Source organism: Astyanax mexicanus, unplaced genomic scaffold (assembly GCF_023375975.1).
Source record: "Astyanax mexicanus isolate ESR-SI-001 unplaced genomic scaffold, AstMex3_surface scaffold_36, whole genome shotgun sequence".
NCBI classification, from domain to species: domain Eukaryota; kingdom Metazoa; phylum Chordata; class Actinopteri; order Characiformes; family Acestrorhamphidae; genus Astyanax; species Astyanax mexicanus.
The window spans coordinates 1,508,682-1,531,832 of record NW_026040046.1 but is presented as its reverse complement, the minus strand read 5'-3'; the positions used below and the strand labels follow the sequence as shown (position 1 = coordinate 1,531,832).

General features: G+C 38.8%; 1 protein-coding gene across 1 annotated transcript in view; it reads left to right on the top strand.

The window, feature by feature from the left end:
- Nucleotides 1-2,841: 2,841 nt before the first annotated feature.
- The window catches only part of glis2a (GLIS family zinc finger 2a), a 40,483-nt gene continuing 20,173 nt past the window's right edge, over nt 2,842-23,151 (top strand). Inside the window, exons 1-2 of the mRNA XM_022687146.2 lie at nt 2,842-3,308; nt 17,741-17,897. Of these exons, the coding sequence (XP_022542867.2) occupies nt 3,126-3,308; nt 17,741-17,897 (340 nt within the window). The 5' untranslated portion in view covers nt 2,842-3,125. The remainder of the gene's footprint in view (nt 3,309-17,740; nt 17,898-23,151) is intronic.

The window sequence follows — 23,151 nt, the reverse complement described above, 5'->3', positions numbered from 1 at the left end:
ACAGATACGACAGAGGTACAGATGGAATATGCTGGCAGCATTAGCTAAAAGCACTGTATTCAGATTGCTGGGGGAGAACGGAGATGGGCTGTTCACAAATATTCAAACTCGTTATCGTGTTATCATCACTACACTCCAAGTCCATTTCACATCAGAAATGTAAAGGTCAAGCACTGTCATCTGTGCAGCATGAACTGTGCAGTATGGGACTATTTCCCAACACTACTCACCCCCGAGGTTGCTAGGTTTAAAAACACAATACCAGTCATGAAACCTAGCAACATTTTAGCTGCTACACAGCTTAACAAGCCTCAGCACGAAGCTTATTTGGGTTGCCAAATTCAGCAGTCTGATTCTACAGACTGCGGGAGCTCCGCGATGTGCCCGACCGGGCAGTTCTCTGACTAAATTAGCTAGCCAGTTATCTTATCTGTTCAGAAGAAAAGTAGCAGCTCTGGGTTGGTCTTGTAGTCTTTTTGAAAAAAAAAAAAATCTCCTTGAAAGTACCTTTCAAACTAACTGCCAATATTCACTCTTGTTATATTTGTTCTTTGGTCACTGAGCTGTTTTGAGACATGCTTTTTAAGCTGTGTAGCAGCTGAGGATTAACTGAACCAGCTCTGCTAGCTTTTTTGCTGTGCTGCGCTGTTGTAGTGCTGGTAACCTCGGTGGGTGGAGTTAGTGTTGGGGAATGAGCAGCAGGAGGAGACAGAGGACAAAACTGACACAAAACTCCGGTACGGCCTGCACATTTAAAATAGGAACGTACTGCTGAAGCCCTGCTGACAAGAGCTGCCAGTGCTTTCACTCAACATGTTTCCTTAATATCTGATGATACATCCTGATCATTTTATCATTTACTACTGAAAATTAGTTACATAGTGGTCCTTTAATTTAGAAAAATTAGTTTTTGCAATTTAATTAGTGGTCTGTGTGCAGCTGGGACAAGGCAGAGGATACCTGAGACAGCCAATGATAGCTAGCTGGACAAAATCTCCCAGAATCTAGAACTAGCGGTCAGTGTGAACACAAACACACACGCAGGCAACACACACTTTTTCCCCCAAATGCGTGTGTAAAAGAGAGGGAGAGGGAGAGAAATGTCCAGGTCCGGGGGCATTGGCCCCCATGTCCCACCCAATATCAGAAACAGGTGGATTTGTCCCCCCCAAAAATGATATCGTTTCGCTCAGATCAGCTGTTCTATTTACGAGGAGACAGACCGGACCAATCACGGAGCCAGTTCAGGTATTAAGTCCCGCCTCTCAGTATAAACAGCCAATCAGCTTGCTGGTTTTGCGGCGCGCGGAGGAGAGGCAGTGTGCTGTTGGGGAAGCCCCGCCCCCTCGCTGTGAGATTTAGCATCGGGATCGGGCTGCAGCAGCTTCAGCTGATTTTAAAGCAGATCTGGATATACGGAGATTTTTCTAAAAGAAAGGTAACGGAGGCTAACCACGTAAACTGTGATGATATGTTTCTGATAGCTGGTTAGAAACCCACGTCTCTGAATTAGCCCACAGATTAAACCCACTGTGATTAATAAACTGCAGCTGTGTTAGTGAGTTAGCTTAACATTGGAATTAGTTAGAGTGGGAGTCAAGGTTAAAGAAAAAAAAAAACGATATATATAATGTTCAACGTGCCCTGTACCTGATCAGCTAATCATTATTACATTTTCCAACTGTGTTTATTAATTTAGGATTACAGGATATACTGTGAGCTATAATGAAAGAAATGTAATTTAACTAACTAGTAATCTAGAAGCTGCATGTAGTAGATAGTCAGAATTTAGTACAGTACTTTATGTTTGTAGTTTAAAGCAGTTTCTTAACCCCGATCACTGCCCCAAAACTGTGTTTTCCACCTGGTCCAGCTGATCAGCTAATAAACAGTCATTTACTGAGTTTACCTGTTTAAATCTTTAAGCCCACTATGGAGCCTGTATTAATCATGTATATTAGCAGTGTTTTAGACACATCATACCACCACTTACTTTATTAAGTTCCTTTAAAGCAGAGGAAGCTCTGATATGCAGAACAGTGTTAATATTCAGTAGAATATGTAAGAACAGGGTTGAGAAACACTGCTGTAACGTGACTTCTGTTCATTTGTAGTTCACAGTAAGACCACATGTCCTGACGTTTATAAAAATCTCTATGAAACGTAAAGTTACATTCTTTTACATAAAATTTCACCATCTTAAGAAGAGCTCTCAGTAGATAAATAAAAGCGCAGGAGAAAATTTAAATATACAACAGAATTGACATGCCAATACATAATAATAATAATAATAATAATAATAATAATAATAATAATAAACAAATCTGTTATATTATTTTAAATATTAGGTGATAACTGAACATTTTTGTCATATGTATTGCGTGCATATTTTTTTCTAACAACAGTAAATGTAACGTTACTGTTACACTGAGTAACATGTTAAGGTTGTAAAATCACCTTATAATAATAATTTACTTTTAATTAAAAGTAATTTCCACAAATGTTGTTATAGGAAACTATAGGGTGGGCTTGGGTTCATATTGGCAAATGTGTCCCCCCCCCCCAATATCAAGCCCGCTCCTACACCCTTGTCCGGGGGTAGCTCCCTGGAATTATTTTTTGCAACTTGGGATGTCTAATGGAAGATATTTATATTCAGTTTTTAAAACAGTAGAAATGCATTTGGACATTTGCGCCCCCTGTCGGCAGCTCCACATCATAGATCACGTGTCTCAGAGAGAAAAGAGAGAGAGAAAGAGAGAGCACATCTGGAGGAGTAAAAAAAACATCATTCCGTTCTTCACTCCCCCTCCTCCCTCCCTCCCTCTCTCTCTCCCTCCCTCTCTCTCTCTCTCTCTCTCTCTCTTTTTCTCAGTGTGATCCCACTAGAGGAGAGGCGACTCCCCGGCAGCAGGACTCCGCTGTCGGTACCGCTGTATGACAGGCGTCGTATTCTCGCGATGCTGCTGATTTTTGTTTAAAATCGACAGAAGTGAAAGATTTCTCTCACCGAAACTCTCCGCTGAACTTCACCGCGTGTCTGCGGGGGAAGCGCCGCTAAAACTAGACAAGTTGGACCCGCGAACTGCAGGGAGCCGCTCTTATAACCGGAGCACAGGGGCTGGATGAGGCTCTTTTCTCCGCTTCGCTCTTTTCTCTTCTTCTCTTCTCACTGGAAACGAGTTGGAGTCTCGGCGGAGGGAAGCAGCGGATTCGGGTCCGGCAGACGGACACATCGCGGCGGAGCCCCGCGGTCACGTAGCGTTCAGCCTGACGAGCCGTCGCCGTCCTCTTCTTCCCCCGAGGAGGTGGGTAAAGCTAACCGAACTAATCCAAATCTCCGACCAGACTCTGATTTATAGGTCAGCCGGGCTGGAGACTGACCCACAGCCACCGCCAGCCTCAAAAATACAGCCGTATTCTGGGTATAAATCCGTGTTTTTAAACATTTTAAACCGGTCATTCATCAGAACAACCGCTTCACTTCTCACAATCAGCGCGCGGAGCTGACCGTTAAAATTACCTCAGAAAAAAACGCTCTAAACAATCATCACTAAACCGTCTCGTTTTGGGTTTAATCTAAAATAAACTAACCTGTAAGTGTTAATAACCTCTAATACGCTTCACTTTCTTCATATAATGCAGGTTATTTATAATATCTATATATAATGTATAATTTATCGTGGGCACTGCTGGGTCACGTGAGGAAACGCTACAGGTGTAACGGTCGGCGGTTGCGAGCGAATCCTAAAAAAAAGAATCGGTTCTTCTGAATCTTCTGTTGTTTGTGAATCATATAAACAGAGACAGTTCCTCAAGGTTTGTGTGATGCTTCATTTCTTAGAGCCCTTCAAATTATTTAGTTTGAATTGTTTAGCTACATGCTTTAAAATAAAAATGTAACGATGGCCAATACCGTGTAAAATACAATAATCATTGTAACATAAACTTCTTTACAGGTTTCGGACAGAAACAGAAATCTATGAATAAAATCCAATGCAATAAATTGGCTCAATTAATCAGTTAAAAGAGCACAGCTGTGCGTAATTTTGTTTCAGTATAAATATAACTGTTCTGTGAAGCCCTCAGTGGTTTATTAGAGAACACGAGTGAACAAACAGCATCACAAACATCAACGAAAATAAAGTGATGGAGAAGTTTAAAGCAGGGTTAGGTTATAAAAACATATCCCAAGCTTTGAGCATCTCAAGGAGCACTGTTCAATCCATTATCTAAAAATGGAAAATATATTCTACATCTGCAAACCTACCAAGACATGGCCACCATCCATCCAAACTAGATCTAGCAAAGAGAGCACTGGTCAGACAAGCAGCCAATAGGCCCATAGTCACTCTGGAGGAACTGCAGAAATCCACAGCTCAGGTGGGAGAATCTGTCCACAGGACAACTAGTCCTGCTCTTCCAAATCTGGTCTTTATAGAAAAGTGGCAAGAAGAAAAACAGCTGTAGAAATAAAGACATAAGAAGTGCCAGTTGCATGTGGTCAGATTAGACCAAAGTTTTTTGCCTAAATGCAAAGCATGATGTGCTGCGGAAAAGTAACATTTCTCATCACCCTGAACACACCATTCTCACTGTGAGACATGGTGGTGGCAGTGTCATGCTGTGCGGACGCTTTTCTTCAGGGCAATTCAGAAAAAAAAACTTGATGGAGGCTGCACAACTGGGAGGGAAATTCACCTCCCAGCACGACAATGACCCTAAACATACAGCTACTTTATGTTGGTCTATCACTTGATATCTCAATAAAGTTTGTGGTTGTAACGTGACAAAATGTTTAAAAGTTCAAGGGGTTTGAATACTTTTGCAAGCCAGTATATGTAAAGATGTACAATCTTGATTATCCCAATATTATCAAATTAATTTGATTAATCTTCCAGCTATAATTCTAATATATGTTCTCATTTTCTATTAAATATCTGCTAGAGAGCAGTATTTCCAGTATCCTTTATATGCATTAAAACAGTAACTGGATGAATACAATTAATTTGAATAACCTTCCAGCCTCAATTGTAATATATGTAATCAAAGGATTCACTTACTATTGTATATCTGTACTCTTTGTACAGTAAACATTAGTTGTAGAAAATTTGCCTTTAGTAGGGGTGTGCCATATTATATTGTATGCAATAATATAGCCAATAATTTCAAATATTGCTGTTGCAAAAATACCCTGAAATATTGTTTATTATTCGAGGGCCATTTTCTGTCACAATCTGGTTTGAATCTCATTTAGGGATGTGCCATATCATAGTGTACACAGTAATATCGCCAAATAAAATGTAATATTCATTGTTTGCAGTAGTATATTTTACAAATTGTCATACCACCATTCATGGAATGAGTTTTTCTGCCTAAAATATTGATATTATTTTATATTATTTTTATACCCCTACCTTTAACTTTATATTTATAAACAGTTAAAAAGATACTGATGTTGAAACTGTAAACCTATCATTACCATGACCATGTGTGATTATCATCACCACTGGTTGTGTTTGGGTATGAGGTGTATGATTAGTTGCATTTAAAAAATATCAATATTCACATCATATCATAATAATTTTTTGCAATACTTTACTGATTTAAAAAACACAGTATTGATTCCTTAAATTGGTATCATTAGTATCATTTTTAGTGTTGTGTTTAACCCTGCCTACTAGATAGCAGTGTTGTGATACTTCTCTTTTATTCAGATTTTGTAAATATGATGATGTGGTTTTTATTAGTATGGCAGTTGGCTTTTTTTTGCTTAATCGCAAAATATCACCACGTTTACAGTCTCACAATATATATTGTAATATTTAAAATCACAAGCCCCATATTGTGATAAATAGCATGTCATATCACCAAGTTATTGCCAATATACAGTCATAGTTATATATTTTCTTATGGTTATGCTAGGGTTAGTAATTAGGCCAGTCATAAAAAAATTACAATATATTGACAATAGAATACCATAATATTTCAACAACTTCACCCTTTAAAGAGCATTGAACTTAAATATAAGAATATTTATTTGGATTTTTTTTATATCCTAAATAAATGAGATTTCTGAACAGTTGACATACCACCTTATTCACTTTAATGGTTTCACCTTGCTCTAAAAACACAAGGTTCAAGAGCAAAATCACATTTTGTGATTTTCTTTAATAATTTGGTTAGTTTCAATCTTTTTTGGACCCAGACATATTTAAAAATCAGTGTTTGAAACAAAGCAAAAGTAGCAAAGTGTTGATAACTAAAAAATAAATATATTCAACACCTTACCTTTATTTGTTTTTTTTTTGTATAAAAAGTCCCCTGATTAAAGAATCACCCTTTTAATCCACAACTATGTTTAAGACTAAGAAATATGAAAAAATATGTTGTGTATTTTGTCTTGTGTCAGATTTTTTTATTCTTACTCTGAGGTCCTCTCATGATGTTTGCATGTTGTAATACATTTTTTACTTCTTCATTTTCCAACCTAACAGTTATGAAACAGCTGCTTTTGTAACTGTGTCTGGGTGGTTGATTTGTGAATGATTGGCTGTATTGTTTTTACCTCATTCAGAAACTAGTCCAGGCTGAAACACTCAATATTGCTTCAGTGTGATGAGACAGATTATGGGTAAATAAGGACTAAAGTAATGTAGAGGTCTGCTATTTGCTACATGGCTATTTGCTGTCCAGTTGACTGGCATGGCGTTCCACCAACCTCAATTTTTCCCTTAGGGGTTTTCGCACAAGCACCACAATTACCCTCCTCTACATGCAGCGTTACCAGCAAGCTGATTTGCTCTGTGATGAAAGGCAGGACTTCATCTGTAAACAGACTACATGCTAAGCAATAGGAAAACTCCCAGTCATATTTCAACCGGCCTCAAAACTTCTTTTAACCTGTTTTACAAGCGGTTTTACCTCACATATGTTCTCAGTCCCTAAAGTGTCCAGAAAGAGCTTTAACCTCATCCTGGGTGCTCTGCCCCGGGATGGTGGGACGGTGTTAGTCTGGAGCCCTGCACAACTTTCTATTTTGCTTTTTGCCTGGAACTGATGTGCAACATAAATTTGTGTTTTTTTCTGCAGACTCTTGTCAGTTTATAAATATATTGCATAGCAAGTGGCAATCATTTGGGCCCAGGCACTCTGTGCCATTGTGAAGCCATTAGAGATTCTAGATAGAGTATTCATAGATTAGCATTTAATCTCATGATAAGTATTGTGTAATAGTGTGGATACTGAGTGCACTCAAGGCTTACATAAATGTTAACTTAGACAAGCAGAAGAAGCACATCATTTAATTTTGTTGATCATTCATAAAAATATTGTTACTTCATTGTTGTTTGTTAGTAATATATCGTAATATAGTGAACTAAACTGAATCATTGCTACTTATTTATTTACCCTTTACTTTTTTTATTTGCAAAACAGAGCAAGAGAGAGCTATGTCTCCTTTTAGCTGTTGGACAAGGCAAGCTTCATTTATAGTATGTTCCATTGTTTGCTCCTCTGCGTGTGCACACAGTGGGCTTGGACTGCGGCCCCACCTTTAACAGAGCCATGAATCTGTTGAGTTCTGGCCATTCTGTCTGACACCAGATGTTTAATAGTAATTGGTTCCAACTTGCCTGTGTCTCAGTTAGGGCTTTCTGTATCATGGAAAATCATTTTCCTTCACTTAAAAAAAGTACACACTTTCATGTGGTATGTAAAACATTGTTGAAAAGGGGAGTTCACTCCTCAGTTTATGTTGTCTGTATACAGCAATTCTTTTAAATATATTGATTTTGTGATGTCATAAAAACACACAGTGTAATGGAAAAGGTCAAAATATCCTTTATTTTGAATGGGTAAACTATTGAGCTACTTTTTTGCACATGTTGGGGTGTGTTTAAAATGATCATTATCCTGCTATAGAAGCTTATCAGGCATGTTTTATGTTTATACCATAAAAGAATTTGCTGATGTTTAATTGATTCTGTTAGTCCTCAGAACTTGTGTCTAAAATGAATCAAGGCTTCTTTAGATGTTCTGTTAGAAACTTCAGCAGCCGAATATTCTGTTTAAAAAGCAGTTTTTTTTCTCTCTACCATGAAGATCATAATTGTGCTGGAGTTGCTCCACATTAGAACAGCGCATAACCACTCCAGTGTCTGATCAATCCTGAAGTCTGTGCAAAAGCAATATCTCTGTTAGTCTAATTAAGACTATTTCAGTTTAATATTGGTACTCTAATCTTACATAAAGGCTGAAAAGTATGGTTCATCTTAAAATTTATGGCTTTTAGAGATCAGTTTATCTGATACATTTTCATTTTTTAAAAATGTTCTGCATTGTGGGTTATAATAATAAAGTAATTTAAACTATGAAGAAAAACAGGTGGAATTACTTATTACACAAAAAGTGTTAAACCAGCACCTCTTGTTTATATTAGACAGCTTTGCACATCTTGGCTGGATTTTTTCAGTCAGTTTTATGAGGTAGAGTCTCCTGGAATTCAGGCTTTCAGTTAACAGCTGTGCTGAACTCATCAAGAGTTAATTACTTGAATTTCTTGTCTCTTAATAAAGTGTTTGAGAGCATCAGTTAAAGTAAGAGGTAGAGTTACAGGTATACAGTGAATAGTGAATATTTCAGTAATGTTCTAATCCAGATTATAGCAAGAACTACTCAACTGAATAAAGAAATAAATACTTGAGAAATGAAGGTCAGTCATTCTAAAGAAAATTTAAGAAATTTGAAAGTAGCCTCAAATGCAATCACAAAGAAAATCCTAACGTTATGATGAAACTAGCTCTCATCAGGACTGCCTCAGGAAAGAAAGAGCAAGAGTTACCTCTGTTGTACAGGATGAGTTCATTAGAGTTACCAACCTCAGAAGTTAACAAGCACCCCAGATAAGAGCAAGTAAATGAGTATTTTAGTTTGTTTAACGCTTTTAAGTTACTGTATGATTCATTATGTGCTCCTTCATAATCTGGATGACTTCAGCATTCATTTACGATGTAGGAAAAAAAAAACATTGAATGAGAATGTGTCTAAACTTTTCACTGGTACTGTCTGTATATACACAGTATAGTATGGGTGTAACACACAGAGGTCACGGTTCGGTTCACTGTGAGGTTTGGACTTGGACTTTTTTACAACTGGGAAAACAAACCAAAAACATTCAAGAATGTAGTGTTTTATTCTGCAGTTATTTACTGGTGTTTTATTTGTGTATCCTGCAAAAATATGCCCCATTTTTATGTCTCAATTTATTATTTTTAGCATTGTTCTAGGTTAGCATTGTAAGCAATACCAGTATGGATGTAGTTCATCTATAGAATACCATTGAGACTGAACTGTGTTTATAATACGACTGCTTTTTCTACTGTTGATGTGCGGGGTTGAGAACTTGGAGTAAGTGAGGCTCTCCCAAACTTCTAAATGGAAAGTATGACTTGTGGGGGGCTCCTGACCCCTCCCCCCCAGTACAGGAGTCATGTGTTGGTACAAATACACAAACTTTATTAAATACACACCTTTTTGAACATGTACTGATTTGGATGTAATTTTTGGGCCTATCTTACACCCTGTGCAAGGCGTGTCGCGATGCCCATTGCTATTTCACACCCCGCTTTACAGTCTTTTATTTATGCCTTGTACCTGTACCATTTAATTAGCAAAAATGCTTACAAATATATCTACTGTGGTCTGGAAGTGAGCTGTGTTTATGGCATGTTGCTATCTTGGCAGCAGAAAACACAGGGGTGCCACAGTCTGATTAAAACCCTTACAACAGTCAACCATCAGATGTTTATTCCTATCCTGGCTACGCTGGTGTGCCCCATGTGCTCAATGCGCAAACACACACACACACACACACACGGACACACAGCAGTGCACAAACATTTACACCAACAATAAACAAACAAACAAACAAACACCAAAAATGTTCCTGTAAATTACATGCTCACACAACTTTACAGTGTGACCTCACAGTTAAAATACCAATCCTCCAAATTCAGAGCGGATCTGAGTCTTAAAGGTACATGATGATTGGATGATTTCGTGTTGCATCCAAAACACACCCATGATTAATTAAGAGAATTACTACATGCCTTCTGCATGTTTTAAGCCGTGCGCACACACTGGCACACTCTAAATCAAGCAGTTGCCTATGTGTCATTATTGAGGGATGGGCATAATATGACTTATACAACTTCACATTTTAGCAATATCTTTAAATATCATCTATGAAATATAATTAATAGAAAACTACATTTCTGTTGAGGAAAGTGTAAAAAGGAGGACAATCCCACATTTAGAATATATATGAATTGGGAAATTTACATATATATTTTTTCTATATTTTAATCAGTTCAGTGAAATGAACAGGTTGCTTAGTAACGTGTCTTTCTCTGAAAAACGCAGTGCGTACTTTTATGATTCATAAATGTGTACGCTGTGGATCGAACGTCTTACATCACTTTCTCGTCTGTTTCAGCGTAGTCACGCCTGGACAGAAGAGTGTGTGTGATGTGAGTGATGTGTGTGTGTTTATCACGTATGGTGAGAGTAAGTGTCCGAGTGGAGTGTGCGGCTGGGCCTGCTCTGAGTTTCAGGGTGGTCTGATGTGGAGAGCTGCAGGTTTGTGCCGTGGTGCTGAGAGGAGAACTGAACAGAGATCATGATGCAACTGAGTGTAAGAGTAGAGGGAGAGAAAAAAAACAATAGGAGAGGGAGAAACAGGGAGGACTGACATGAGAATATGACTGGTGAGTGTGTGTGTGTGTGTGTGTGTGTGAGACACACGGATGTAAGTCAGGGCTGTGTCAGTGATGCTGGGAAGGTCATCAGGTTTAGTGGTTTTGGTGAAAATTCACAGAGAGAGAGAGAAAGAGATGAAACCAGACATTCTTTTCTGGTGAAGCGTCGACCCACAGCGGCTGCTTCTCGGCTCCAACGTCTCTCTCTCTTTCCCTCCCTTTCTCCCTCTTTCTTTCTCTCTCTCTCTTTGCGGTCCCCACAGAGCCGTGCATTTCCAAAACAAACACACAGAGAATTCCTCTCCCGAACACTTCGCTCCCTCTCTGCGCAATGGGGGAAGAAAGGGGATGGAAAATATAACCTGAGAGAGAGAGCATGAGTGAAAGAGAGGTAAGGAAGATTGTTAAAAGTGAAAGAATATGTCTGGGAAAGAGAGAGAGAAAAGTTTTGGATCACAAGCACCTCCTGTAGTTTTTTACTTTAGGTCTCGTATTACAGAAACACAAAGACTTTCTCTTTTTCTCTTTATTGCTCTTTGCTTTTTCTTTCCCCTTCTTTTCAGACTCATGTTCCTTTCTTTTTTACTTTGTCTCTCTTTTAGGTTTTCAACCTCCATCATTTTCAGCCTCCCTCTTTGCCCTCTCACTTCTTTCTTTCCATGCTGTCTTCTCTTTCTCTCTCCAACTCAGTCTTATTTTTTGTAGCTTTCTTCTCATCTCTCTCACAATTCTTATATCTCTTTCATCCTTCCCTTACTTTTCTTCTACTCTCTTTCTCTTAGTTTATTTGTACTTCTTTCCTTTCTTCCTTTCCTATTCTCTAACTCTTTGCTTTCTTCACTTAGTCACTCTCTTCCTCTTTTCTATTTCTCTTTCTCTGATTTCCCGTTTTCTTCTAGTCTCTCTCTTACTCCTTACTCCCTCTCTCCCTCTCTCTCTCTCCCTCTCTCTCTCTCTCTCTCTCTCTCTCAGGGCTGCAGCTGGTTTTGGTTATTGTTTATGAGTTTGGCGTGTTTCCCTGCATTTCTAGCATACACACAAATGCAGACCGAAAACAAATTGAGTGAATCTGCTGCACACTCAGGAATGAATATGTGTGTGTGTGTGTGTGTGTGTGTGTATGTGTGTAAAAAGGTGTGTATGTGTGTGTGTGGGGGGGGGGGGGTTGGTAACTCTCTGATCAGGTGATGTAATGAGTCAGGTCTGTCCTCTGTCAGTAGTATTAGTTAAAGTTTTAGTCTACAGATAAACTGATCTGGCTCCTCACTCAGCTGCTGGAGATCTTTACTGTTGAACTGGAGGTTACACTGCCCTCTCTGGTTAAGACCCACTAGTACTGATGCTGCTCACACCGGGAGGGTAAAGGCTAGCAGGGGCTACCCATTAGCCCCACGAGCCAGTCAGCCTCTTCAAAGTGCTGGTAACAGGCTGGATTTCCATCCAAAGGTTTTCATGCTGCCCCGGCAATGCCCATCTTACATCTGGGAGAACAAACACTCCAGACAGTTCAGGGAGAGCAGAAACCAGTTTTAGGAGTACAGGATAGTATAGGGAGTATAGATTAGTATAGAGTGAATTATGCATCTTACTTTCAAGAAAACACACATGTACCTCGACATAGTCAATAAAATATTTGTTCATAGATGTATTGTGTTTGTAGATGTCCTGAATAATCCTTTTTCCTAGTCAGTGAACATGATTTACGCAGTATTAATCACATTTTAGACACTTTAACTTTAATTTAGCCAGGTACTGTTAAGTTCTACTAATTGATTTTTGGTGCTTCGTGGTTCTGTTCAGAACTACTTATTCAGTTACCTAGCTAACACGTAAGCATCCATCCCAACAGTAGAAAGTTTACTCATAAAACGTAAAAAAATATAAGCTTTATATTCCAATGGTATATTGTATAGGCATTTTATTAGATTTAAGAAGTTGAGAAGTTAAGAAGCTGTGTTTTCTCACCAGTTTGTTCAATTTGTCAAAATTACTTAAAAGATAGACTTGATCCCAAACATTCAGGAACAAATGAGAAAGAATGTAATCGAGATTTGTCAACAAAAAATAAAAGGTTTTCTAAAGTTTGTGGACTGTGAGAGCCACAGTGAGAGCCATTATCCACAACTAACCCAAACAGTGGTGAACCTTCCCAGGAGTGGCCAGCCGACCAAAATTACTCAAAGTAACATTCCCTTCTATGAGCACACTGCCAAAGCCATGGGCAGCTCTGAATAAATGGTGTTTGCTGGTTAGAAGGACAGAAGGTGTAATGGAGATGAAGAGCTGTAATAGTTTGTTCATGGTAGAATATCTAGACCTTAAAAGGAAATTTCACCAGATTTTAAGTTTTGCTCTGCACTTTGTCCATAAACTTTCCTTGCTTGAGAAAATGACCAAATCAGAAGGTAAAATGTAAAATGTATTTTTACACAGTTCTACTTTTTAAGCGTTCTTGTGATTTTGTTTTGTTTTCTGTTTTGTTCTCATAATGATTGGGTTTAGTTTTCTCAACACAGTACACTAATCGTACTTGGGTCCACAGAACCGTTCAGTTGGAAGTCTTAAAGACTGAGGGTTTTGCCAATTGGCTAGCTGGGCCAGGCCACTTCCATTGGAATTGCTAATGCTAGGTTAGCAGCAATTTGCTGTGTTTGATTAAAGGCCCTTTGAGTGAATTTTTCTAACGTAAAAAAAAGATACGATTTTTAACACAGTGGAACCTTCACACACACACCGACGCACGTTGTTGCCTTCTGTGTTATGTAAATGGGGCTAAACACAATGAATCTCTCATAAATTTCTACTCTTTTAGTTGATCTGCTTTCTGCTCTTTTTAATCTGCTCTTTAATTCCTACTCCATGTGAGCGCTCATCAGCGAGAAAGAAGTTAGCAAACTTAGATAAAACGCCTAGATAAAGGGGCCTGTAACACCCGTTACTCCCCAGCTATTCAGCTGTTCTCTGGAATATATTTAGTGAAACTCTGTAGTTTTATAATTAGCATGTTGATCAGAGTATTAAGCTTTTCTCTGCTGTGGCTTCAGGCTCATTTGTTTGGTCCACAGCAGTGACAACAGAGCTCCACTGCTCGGCTCTGATTGGTCAGTCTCGCTGTAACGCATCTGACAACACAGAAAAAGAACTTTTAAAAAGCTATTTAAAATGTTACGCAGTGCCACAGTCCCTCAATTTCAGACATCATTAGTGTGTATGTTTGTTTTTTAAGGTACATTGTTTAAAATTGGATGCAATGTGAAGTCTTGTCCCCTTCATTGGCAGATTACAAGGAGCAATAACCTTTTGCAATCATAATGCAAGTAGAGCTCAAATGATGGTCAGTATATTTTGTTATTTTGATGGTCCAAAATGGTTCAAAATATTTAAAGTTTGAAAACATGTTCATGGACATGCCTTTTTACAGTCTGAAATTATTTCACAGTAAATATCTGTGTATTTTGGCCCCGAAGTGCATCAGAATTTACTGTTAAAAATACCTAAACTTTACTACCACATGACGGGGGTTTCAACACCTAAACTGATCAGGGGTCTATTTTTCTCCTTATTTTAGGAAGTTGTTGTTTCTTCCTCATCAGTGGCTCATTAGTCAGCTCTGTTTCGTGCACAGCCCTCATCCTGTTATGGATGAGTGTGTGTGTGTGTGTTTTGCTTCTTCATAATAAGAGACACTTGAAGTCCATGTGGCTTACAGGCCTCCCTACATGAGTTTTGGAATGAAGGAGTCACTGCTGGTAAAAGAAAGAAAAAAAGGAGGAGGGAAAGAAAAGTGAGAACATTACTGCTTTTAAATTTGATCCACCAAAAGACGCAAAGGTAGAAGTGTTTCCAAAATGGGCTGAACCACAGAGAGGAGAAAATGAACATATAAGAGGTTCAGGAAAACCTCAGAAAGAGAAAGGGGAAGATGGAAAAAGAGGGAATAGTCTGGAGTAGGGCTGCACAATATATTATTTTAGCATAATCAATGCAGTGTGTGCATGCGCAGTAGTCGTATGTGAGACAGATTATGTCTGCCATACCACATTTCTTTTACTCCAAAGCTGGACACATGAAGTGCATTTTTAATACTGTGATGTTGGATTATTTGCTGTATTAGAATCACAATTTACATATTTATGATTTTTCCAATATTTTGAATCTCTAGTCTGGAGGAGATAGATGGGAACAGGGATAATATACAAAAAAGTAGAGTGTAGACATGTGGAGAAGTAAAAATGTAATGGTGTAGAGCAGTGTTTCTCTACCCTGGCCCTTAAAGCTCACTTCCCTCCATATTTAAGTAAATCACTCTGTTTTATCCAGTGGTAGAGTCAGGTGTGTTTAGTGCTGGGGAAGCACTTAAACATGCAGGGCAATCTTGGTAATGCATCATTGTGGAAGGCTTCTGTATTTGTTTGTTCTTCACAATGAGGTGTAGCTGCTTTACTTTATAGAATCATCCCCATTTAAATTTCATTCCTGTAGAAAACCGCACTATAGAGCTCAGAGTGAAAACTCCACCGGCTGCTCATGCAGCGCTCCATCAATCCAGTAGATGATTCCAAATGCTGTTGTTACTTTTTGTTACTTTTGGTGTTCTGATACTCACTGTACTGAGCTGAGTGATGTACTCTCGAAAGAGGAAACTGGTTAGGGAAACTTCCTGAAGCTCCCCTGACGGGAAGGTATGGAGCCATTTCTAAAAAAAATCCAGCAATTCACTGTGAAGCTGATTCTACAATCTCTGGGATTCTTATGAAAGAGGGCAGAAAAAATATCACCCCAAAACTGTGATAAATAATTCCCCAGGAGCTTCATAACCTCCTCACTGTATCACAGGCAAGGACCCATAGAGGCATACAGGTCCAGAATGTTCCCAGGATTCTGCTTTAGCTCAAAACAAGCCGTTGGATTGACAGTTACCACGTTTGCCTACAGGTCAGGCTTGCACTGAGTAATGTTAGCGTTCATAGGTCCACCATCAGGCAGACATTAAACAAAAACACTGAGCCAGTGGCAGGACAACAAGGTAGAAGACACATCTGAACAAAAAGAACGCAAATAAAGTCTCAAGTCTGCATTCCAAGAGAAAAACTTGTCTGAAATGTTATTAACGCCTGGCCATTACTAATAAACCTATGAGTACTAAATTGTACCAGCAAATTCTACAGGGTTGTTACTTGTAATTTGAACTTGTAACTTGTGTGGTGCTGTTTTATTGGTTGGTTTTTGTTTCTAGATTAACACAGAAGAAGGTGGAACCAATATTTAGCAGATTTGGGCAAATGGTGTGAGCTACACGGCTGTAGCACCGGAGCTTTGCTCACTGTGACGTGCACATGGACACTAAATGATGTCACTTGATGATTGGTTGGGAGCATAGGCGACAGCCAAAGACGCTATGCCAATTCATAAACTTGCAAAAGTGCCTTTTTTGTGAATTTCTGCTGGTATGATAATATTTGGCTACACATACAGTGGTAGTGCAGTAGTGTGTAAATAGTGTGTAACACTTGTGTAACACCCTGCCGGACATCTCAGTACTGACTGCTATCAATACTCTACCCCTATTGTAGGAATATTCAAGCTGCACGGGACAGATAGGAATCTCTACAGTTCCATGCTGAGCTATCTGCCATGTTGCTCTACACAGGCGTTACACAGGACTTCTGCATATTTAGCTCAAAAAATATTGCTAATAGTGGGTTTTAAACAAGTTAATAAACATTTATTGTTCCTGGTAACCTTTATCATTCTTTTAGATGATGAGTTGTAACTAAATTGTAACTTTTTCCTGTTTTAAGTGGCTCGTGGTCGTTACTGGGTTACTGTGAATTAGGTAGACTGATACTCACAAAGAGTGCTGTTATTGAGAGACAGTGTGCCTCAATCTCGAGAAGTAATGACTCACAGAATGCCTCTCAGTCCGTCACACACTGCATGGTGGGAAGTTAAGTGTGGTATGTGTTTTTCTTCACATTAGCAATACTGACAAATCTATGAGGCCAAACACAAAGCAGCAGATGCTGATATAAAAAATAATGGCCAGTGTGTGTAGATGTTGCTGCAGAGAAGTTTGAGCAAGAAAGTTTGTGCCTGAGCACTGAAGGGTTCTTCGCCTCAGGGTGTGTGTGTTTGTGTGTGGGGGAGAGCTGATGCATAGGAGAGAAGGGAGGCAAGAAAGGAGGGAAAATAACTGGCGAAAACACAGAGGAATGAGAAGGGAGGAGAGCAAAGGAGTGTGTGTGTGTGTGTGTGTATCTGGAGGGCTGCCCATGTGGGGGGCAGAGAATGAAAGAGGTGAGGGGAGAGAGAGAGAGAGAGACTCAGAGAGACAGAGTAGGAGAGAGAGAGAGCTACTAGGGAGGAGCCAGTATGAGCTGAATGTCTGCGTTCCTGAACTGAGGGGAGTTTCCTTTGACTGTGTGTGTGTGTGTGTGTGTGTGCGTGTGTGTGCTGAAGTGTTACTTAATGAGTGTGTCATATGATACGGATGGGAAAAGAACGCTGGACCGACTCAGAGCAAACGCAAAAATGAGCAAAACAACCATAAAAATCATCTGAAAGTAAAAGTGCATATTACTGTTGGAGGACAATATAGCGGGTTGCAGGGGGCTACTGCACTCAATGACCTGCAGCTATACACACACACACACACACACATAGAGGCACACTCTGTGGACATAGGCCAGACGCCCACACAACTGTACCTCGTCAGCGCTGCGTGCATGTGTGATGGAGTGTGTAACAGTGTGCGTGTGTGTGTGTGTGTGTATGGAAAGGGGGTTTTGACTTGTCTAGCAGAAAGAAATGTAAATGACTTACAGTCGCAGAAGTAAATTTAGAAGCTCTTTTTCCAGCTGTTTGCGTGCGGCAGAGGGTACGCATTTGAGCGAGGGAGAGTGTGTTTATGTGCGACCAAGAAACAGAGAGATAAATTGCTCTAATTGCCACTTATTCCATTTCTTGTTGCCTCTGTTTCGTAGCTGGGTTGGCCTCGAGACGCAGCCATGTTGTCCCTGGATGAGCCTCTGGACTTGAAGATTTCTCCCAACCGGGACCGGACACTCAGAACCTCCATTTGCGCCCCGCTGCGATTTGCCCGGACGCACGTACTGCGGCCAACGCACAACTGCGACTCAGGTCAGCACGAGCACACGTTAAAAAACTAAAACAAGCATACAATATGCAAATATATAAACATTCTGTTTGTAGTGAGATAGTTAAAACAATTCACTTTAGAAATGAAATGTTAAAACATCAATTTTAGAGTTATCTTGGCTGAATTGGGACGCTGTTACTGCTCTATGGACCTTTGGTGAAGCTCTGTGAAACCTGTGTCTAGAACTGTGTAACACTGTGCAATCCCTGCTAACTCCTTTATTTTTATACAGCTCAGCATTTAAAGGGACTGAAAAAAATTAAATTCACTTAAAATCTGTATTTGAATATGGGTAAAGTAAAGTCAACTAGAAGCAACCACATACACAAAACAACAATAAGCATAAGAAACAATTAATATGTAATTAAAAAGTAGGGAAAAAGTTCAATAAAATCAAAAGCAAATTAATAATGAAATAATTGTAATTAAAAATGATACTAAACTTAAACTAAAAAAGATAAAGAAAAGGTAGAAAGGCAAAAAGTAAAACACCAAATAAATAAATAGAATTAACAAATAAAAGAAATAAGAATATTAAAAAAACATTGGAAATCTAAAACACTTACAGGCTTACAAAACAAAACTGATTTTAAATGATTAAAATGATTTAGTGACACCAGAGAGCTGAGTTTTTAAAACACATTACTCTGACACCTCAGTCCACATGCTGCTCTCTTCAGAAGCTGCTTCTCTATCTCTTAACTTGTCAGCAAATGCATGTGTACAGCTGTCCTTGAGAGGGCGCTCAAAGCGTAATATGTATTTACTGCAGTGGTTTAAAAGCGAACTCCCCACCTGTAGAGGGAGTCATGGAACATATAAAAAAAGCTGCGTCCCAAACAACAGGCTACAGCCCTGTCGCTGACCCATCCTACCTGCAGGGGCTATAATCAGTATATTCAGGTAGCTGACCTCATTCTTTCAGCACATACTGTTGCTGAACCTAAACCTGCAGACCAACTGCAGCAACCCCAGATCATTTACTTACTTACATCCAGGAAAAGACTGAATCAGTTTCTCTGATTTTGCTATGTATAGGTTTATGTTTAAGTAAAATGGACATTGTTGTTTTATTCTATAAACTACAGACAACATTTCTCCCAAATTACAAATAAAAATATAGCCGCAAGCGGCAATCATCGGGTTCAAGCACCAACTTGCACAATGGTGCCTACTGGAGCATTGAATGGTGATGTGTAAGAAGGTCTAATATGATTGGAGATGCCCTGTCACATTTAGAAATTATCAAGTTTTTCACCTGTTATTAATGTTGAGCAGAGGCCTTTCAACCTGATCAGTGCTTAAATTCACATGTAAATCTAGTGAACTTTGTAGGATATTCATTAAGTGAGTTAGAACTAGTCAAAAGGTGTCTACATGTTATTGGTATTGATCAGGTGGCTTCAACCAGAATGTTCACAAAGTGGTATTCAGATTGACCTTTGAACCTTTGCAGAACAAGCTGAAATGTTTGACCAAACAAGTTTAAATTAACACAAAGGAGTGAATGTTCTGATATGACATGTAATGTCAAGTTATTCTTAATCTAGTTCTGTATTAAATGGCGCTTCATCAGAGTGATATTGTACAGAGGTCTTTAACATTGTGAGATTACAGCAAATACTGCAGAGTTACAGCAATTTAGGTTAGAAATTCCAAGGACGCACAGAATGCTTGATGCCTGGAGAGTATTGTATGTGAAATTTTCACAAATGTTTTTAATGAACATTTACCTAGAGACTCTACAGTGTGCAGCAAGACTGAAATGGAGGTGATAGGCCAAATATCCAGAGAGTAGTTTCAATATAGCTATTTTCAAACAATTAGCAATTATGAATGAACAAAGCACTTTTTAAACATAGTTGTATTGAGAAATTTGTCAGAGCCACTGTACTAAATATGGCAAAAACAATTAGATGTCAAAATAGTACAGCATGATTGACATATACTCGTTTTTTTGGAACAGCGCCCCCCAGTGGGCGGATTGTTTCAGCACTTTGCAGGTCACTACAGTGTCTCCACCTGAACATAACTGCCAAATGTCATCCAGATTGGGCAACATTCAGCCTGCCAAAATGTCTGCTGAATGCTGATTGGCTGATGGTGTTCAGCCATGTTGATTGATTAAGTTGCCCTTTGAACATCCTTTAGAGGCTGTATGATAGATTCTGCATGCAAAGTTTCAACTTGCTAGGTTGCACGGTTGCTGAGAAACAGTGCTCCAAATTTACCTCTTGAAGTGAATGGGGCATATATCCGGAAGGACTAATTTGCATATGGCGGCCATATTGTTTACATATTTCAACTTTTTCTTAATGAATATTGAAGCGCATGCTCTCACGAGTGTTTTGATACCAAACATGCCAGGATTGGTCAAAATTCCTAGGACTAGTTTGCAAAAGTAGGTTTTGCATATTATGCAAATTAGCACAAAATCTATATAGACGGAAGTGCATGGTCCAAATTGGAAAGTTGTTGGTATTGACCCAAGGAATCCATCAAAAAAAGAATTTTGAATGTAGGTCTTATGGTTTTTGAGTTATTGAGAAAATTGTGAAAAATGAATTTCCTTGTTTATAGCGCCACCACTTGACCAATCGGTGCCATTTTTGTTGTCCACCGAGATGCACTGATCCTACATCTACCTACCGAGTTTCATTTCTCTATGACTTACGGTTTAGGCTGCACAACTGTTTTTACAGGAGAAAAAGAATAATAATAATAATAATAATAATAATAAGAAAAATCTTAGCAAAAACAATAGGGTTCTACGCACCTTCGGTGCTTGAACCCTAAATATTGTTATTAGAGCATTTATTTACAGAAAATGAGAAATGACTGAAATAACAAAAAAAGATTTGGGACCTTAAATAAGAAAACAAGTTCATATTTATAAAGTTTTAGGATTTCAGAAATCAGTATTTGGTGGAAAAACCCTGGATTCTGTATATATATAAAGTTATCGTACAGTTACGAGTAGGGGAATCAGCTTTAAGCGCATCGTTGGTTCTTTTTTCTTCTATTGTTTAACGGGTGACAACAACTGCTTTAACTTCCTGTACTTGGTATGAAAGTCAGAACCTTTTAAAAACAGTTTTTTACAATACACATGATCAGACCATGGTTTAGGTTATCTGAATAGAGACCACTTCCTTTGGTAGGACCAAATTTGGCTCTTTTGGTTCTGTCTAATTCACAGTTTTGATTTAACTTCGAGGTGGAGGATGAACTCTCTCTCAGTGATGAAATGTTTAAGTGCTGTTAATGTGGCTGGCGCTGTTTTGGTGGGTCTTCAGGTCATGCATGAGTGTGAGGAGTCCAATTTTCTCTGTTTGTTTGATTTTATTGTACTCCAGTTTTAAAATCTATAGTTATTTTCTGCATAGGTCTATTTCTGTCTTAGACAAATTAAGTGCCTTTTTTCTTCTCTGCTCAGAAACTTGTAACATTTATGAAATAAAAACACCAAGTTTAAAATATTGCATTATTAAATACTAATGAGTATTTTAAAATCCACAAATCTCAAGATACATAAATACGGCTGTCAGTATTGAAATTGAGTCTGGTGATGCATTAGTAGTTTTATTAAGTGATATAGCAAATATTACTGCTGAGTTCAGAAGGTAGATGACCTTTTATTCATGCTGAATTTTATGCTCTCACTGTCTCTCTCTCTGTCTCTCTCTCTCTTTCTCTCTCTCACAACTTGCGTGGTGATGCACACACACACACACACAGCTGGTGGCACGTTTCCTCTTTTCAAGCTGTTAAAGGTGGAATATGGAGCTACAATAGTTTTTATTTTCTCCATTAGAACTTTCAGTTAAACTCATTAACTCAGAACATTTAAACATTTAAAAAACATCCAGTAATGCAGTAAAAAATGATTGCCAGTTGTTAATCACACTATTATTTAGGGGTGTAGCTATACGTGTATTCTTTACAGACCGTCGCGGTACGGGGGTCACGTTCGGTTTGTATAAACACACGCAGAATACACGGTACGCAGGCTGGAGCACACAAGCAGATAGCACACGCAGAAACGCAGATGATCCACATTGTCCTCACACTTTTCACACTGGTCTCCTGTTGCTTTCCAGTGTGCACGCAGGGTTAGGCGCTCGGACAGTCTCTTTCCCTCTCTTTCTCTCCCTCTCTCTCTCACTGTCTTTTGCTTGCGCTGTCTGTCTCTCTCTCTCTCTCTCTCTCTCTTGCTCGCACCATCTGTCTGTCTGTCTCTCTCTGTGTTTCACTTGCGCTGTCTGTCTGTCTCTCTCTCTCTCTCTTTCACTCTCTCTCTCTTTGTATTTCGCTCGCGCTGTTGTCTGTCTCTCTCTCGCTCTCTCTTGCTTGCACCCTCTGTCTGTTTTCTCTCTCTCTCTCTCTCTCTCTCTCTTGCTTGCACCGTCTGTCTGTCTGTCTGTCTCTCTGTCTTTCGCTTCTGCTGTCTGTCTGTCTGTCTCTCTCTCTTTGGCTGATGCCATCTGTCTGTCTGTCGGTCTCTCTCTCTATACTCTCAGATTTTAGAATGCGAAAAAATGATCTAGTCTGCCAGACCTAAACCACACTACACTATTATTCATTACTGTCTCCTCACAATAATACTGGGAAATACCAGCATTAAAAATTTTATCCTGATTTTAATTCATTTTAATTGATTGACACCACTAATATAATTTAATTTTAACAATCTGATGCTGATATTTCTTAAAAATAACTCAAACACTGAGAGGCTGAAATATGCTTAGAAAAAATGATGTAGTTTATTTAGTTAAGGTAATGCTGTGGTTGACGGTAGGAGATTACCCTGGATTCAATCATTTAATAAAAGAGCTCGAGCCTCGTTACCACGTTCCATCCTAACTAAACATGTTTATAAGGAAGATTCATTGTTATTATGAAGTTAATAAGGGAGAGGCTATACAGAATGATCAGCCTCTTTATATTATACACCAGCCGCACCGCAAACATACTGAAAACATCCCGAACCCTGGGGTTTATACTGAGGTGGAACCGAACCGTGAATTTCCTGTACCGTTACACCCCTACTATTATTACTGTACCCTTCCCCAAAATACATTTTAGTACCAGCATTTAAATAAATGTAATCATGATTTTATCTCTGATTTAGTTTTGGTTTACAGATATTTTTAAAAGATTGACAACAATAATACAAATGTATGTGTTTCTAATACTGATCCTTTTTTTCACATTTAAATATCCATAATCAGAAGC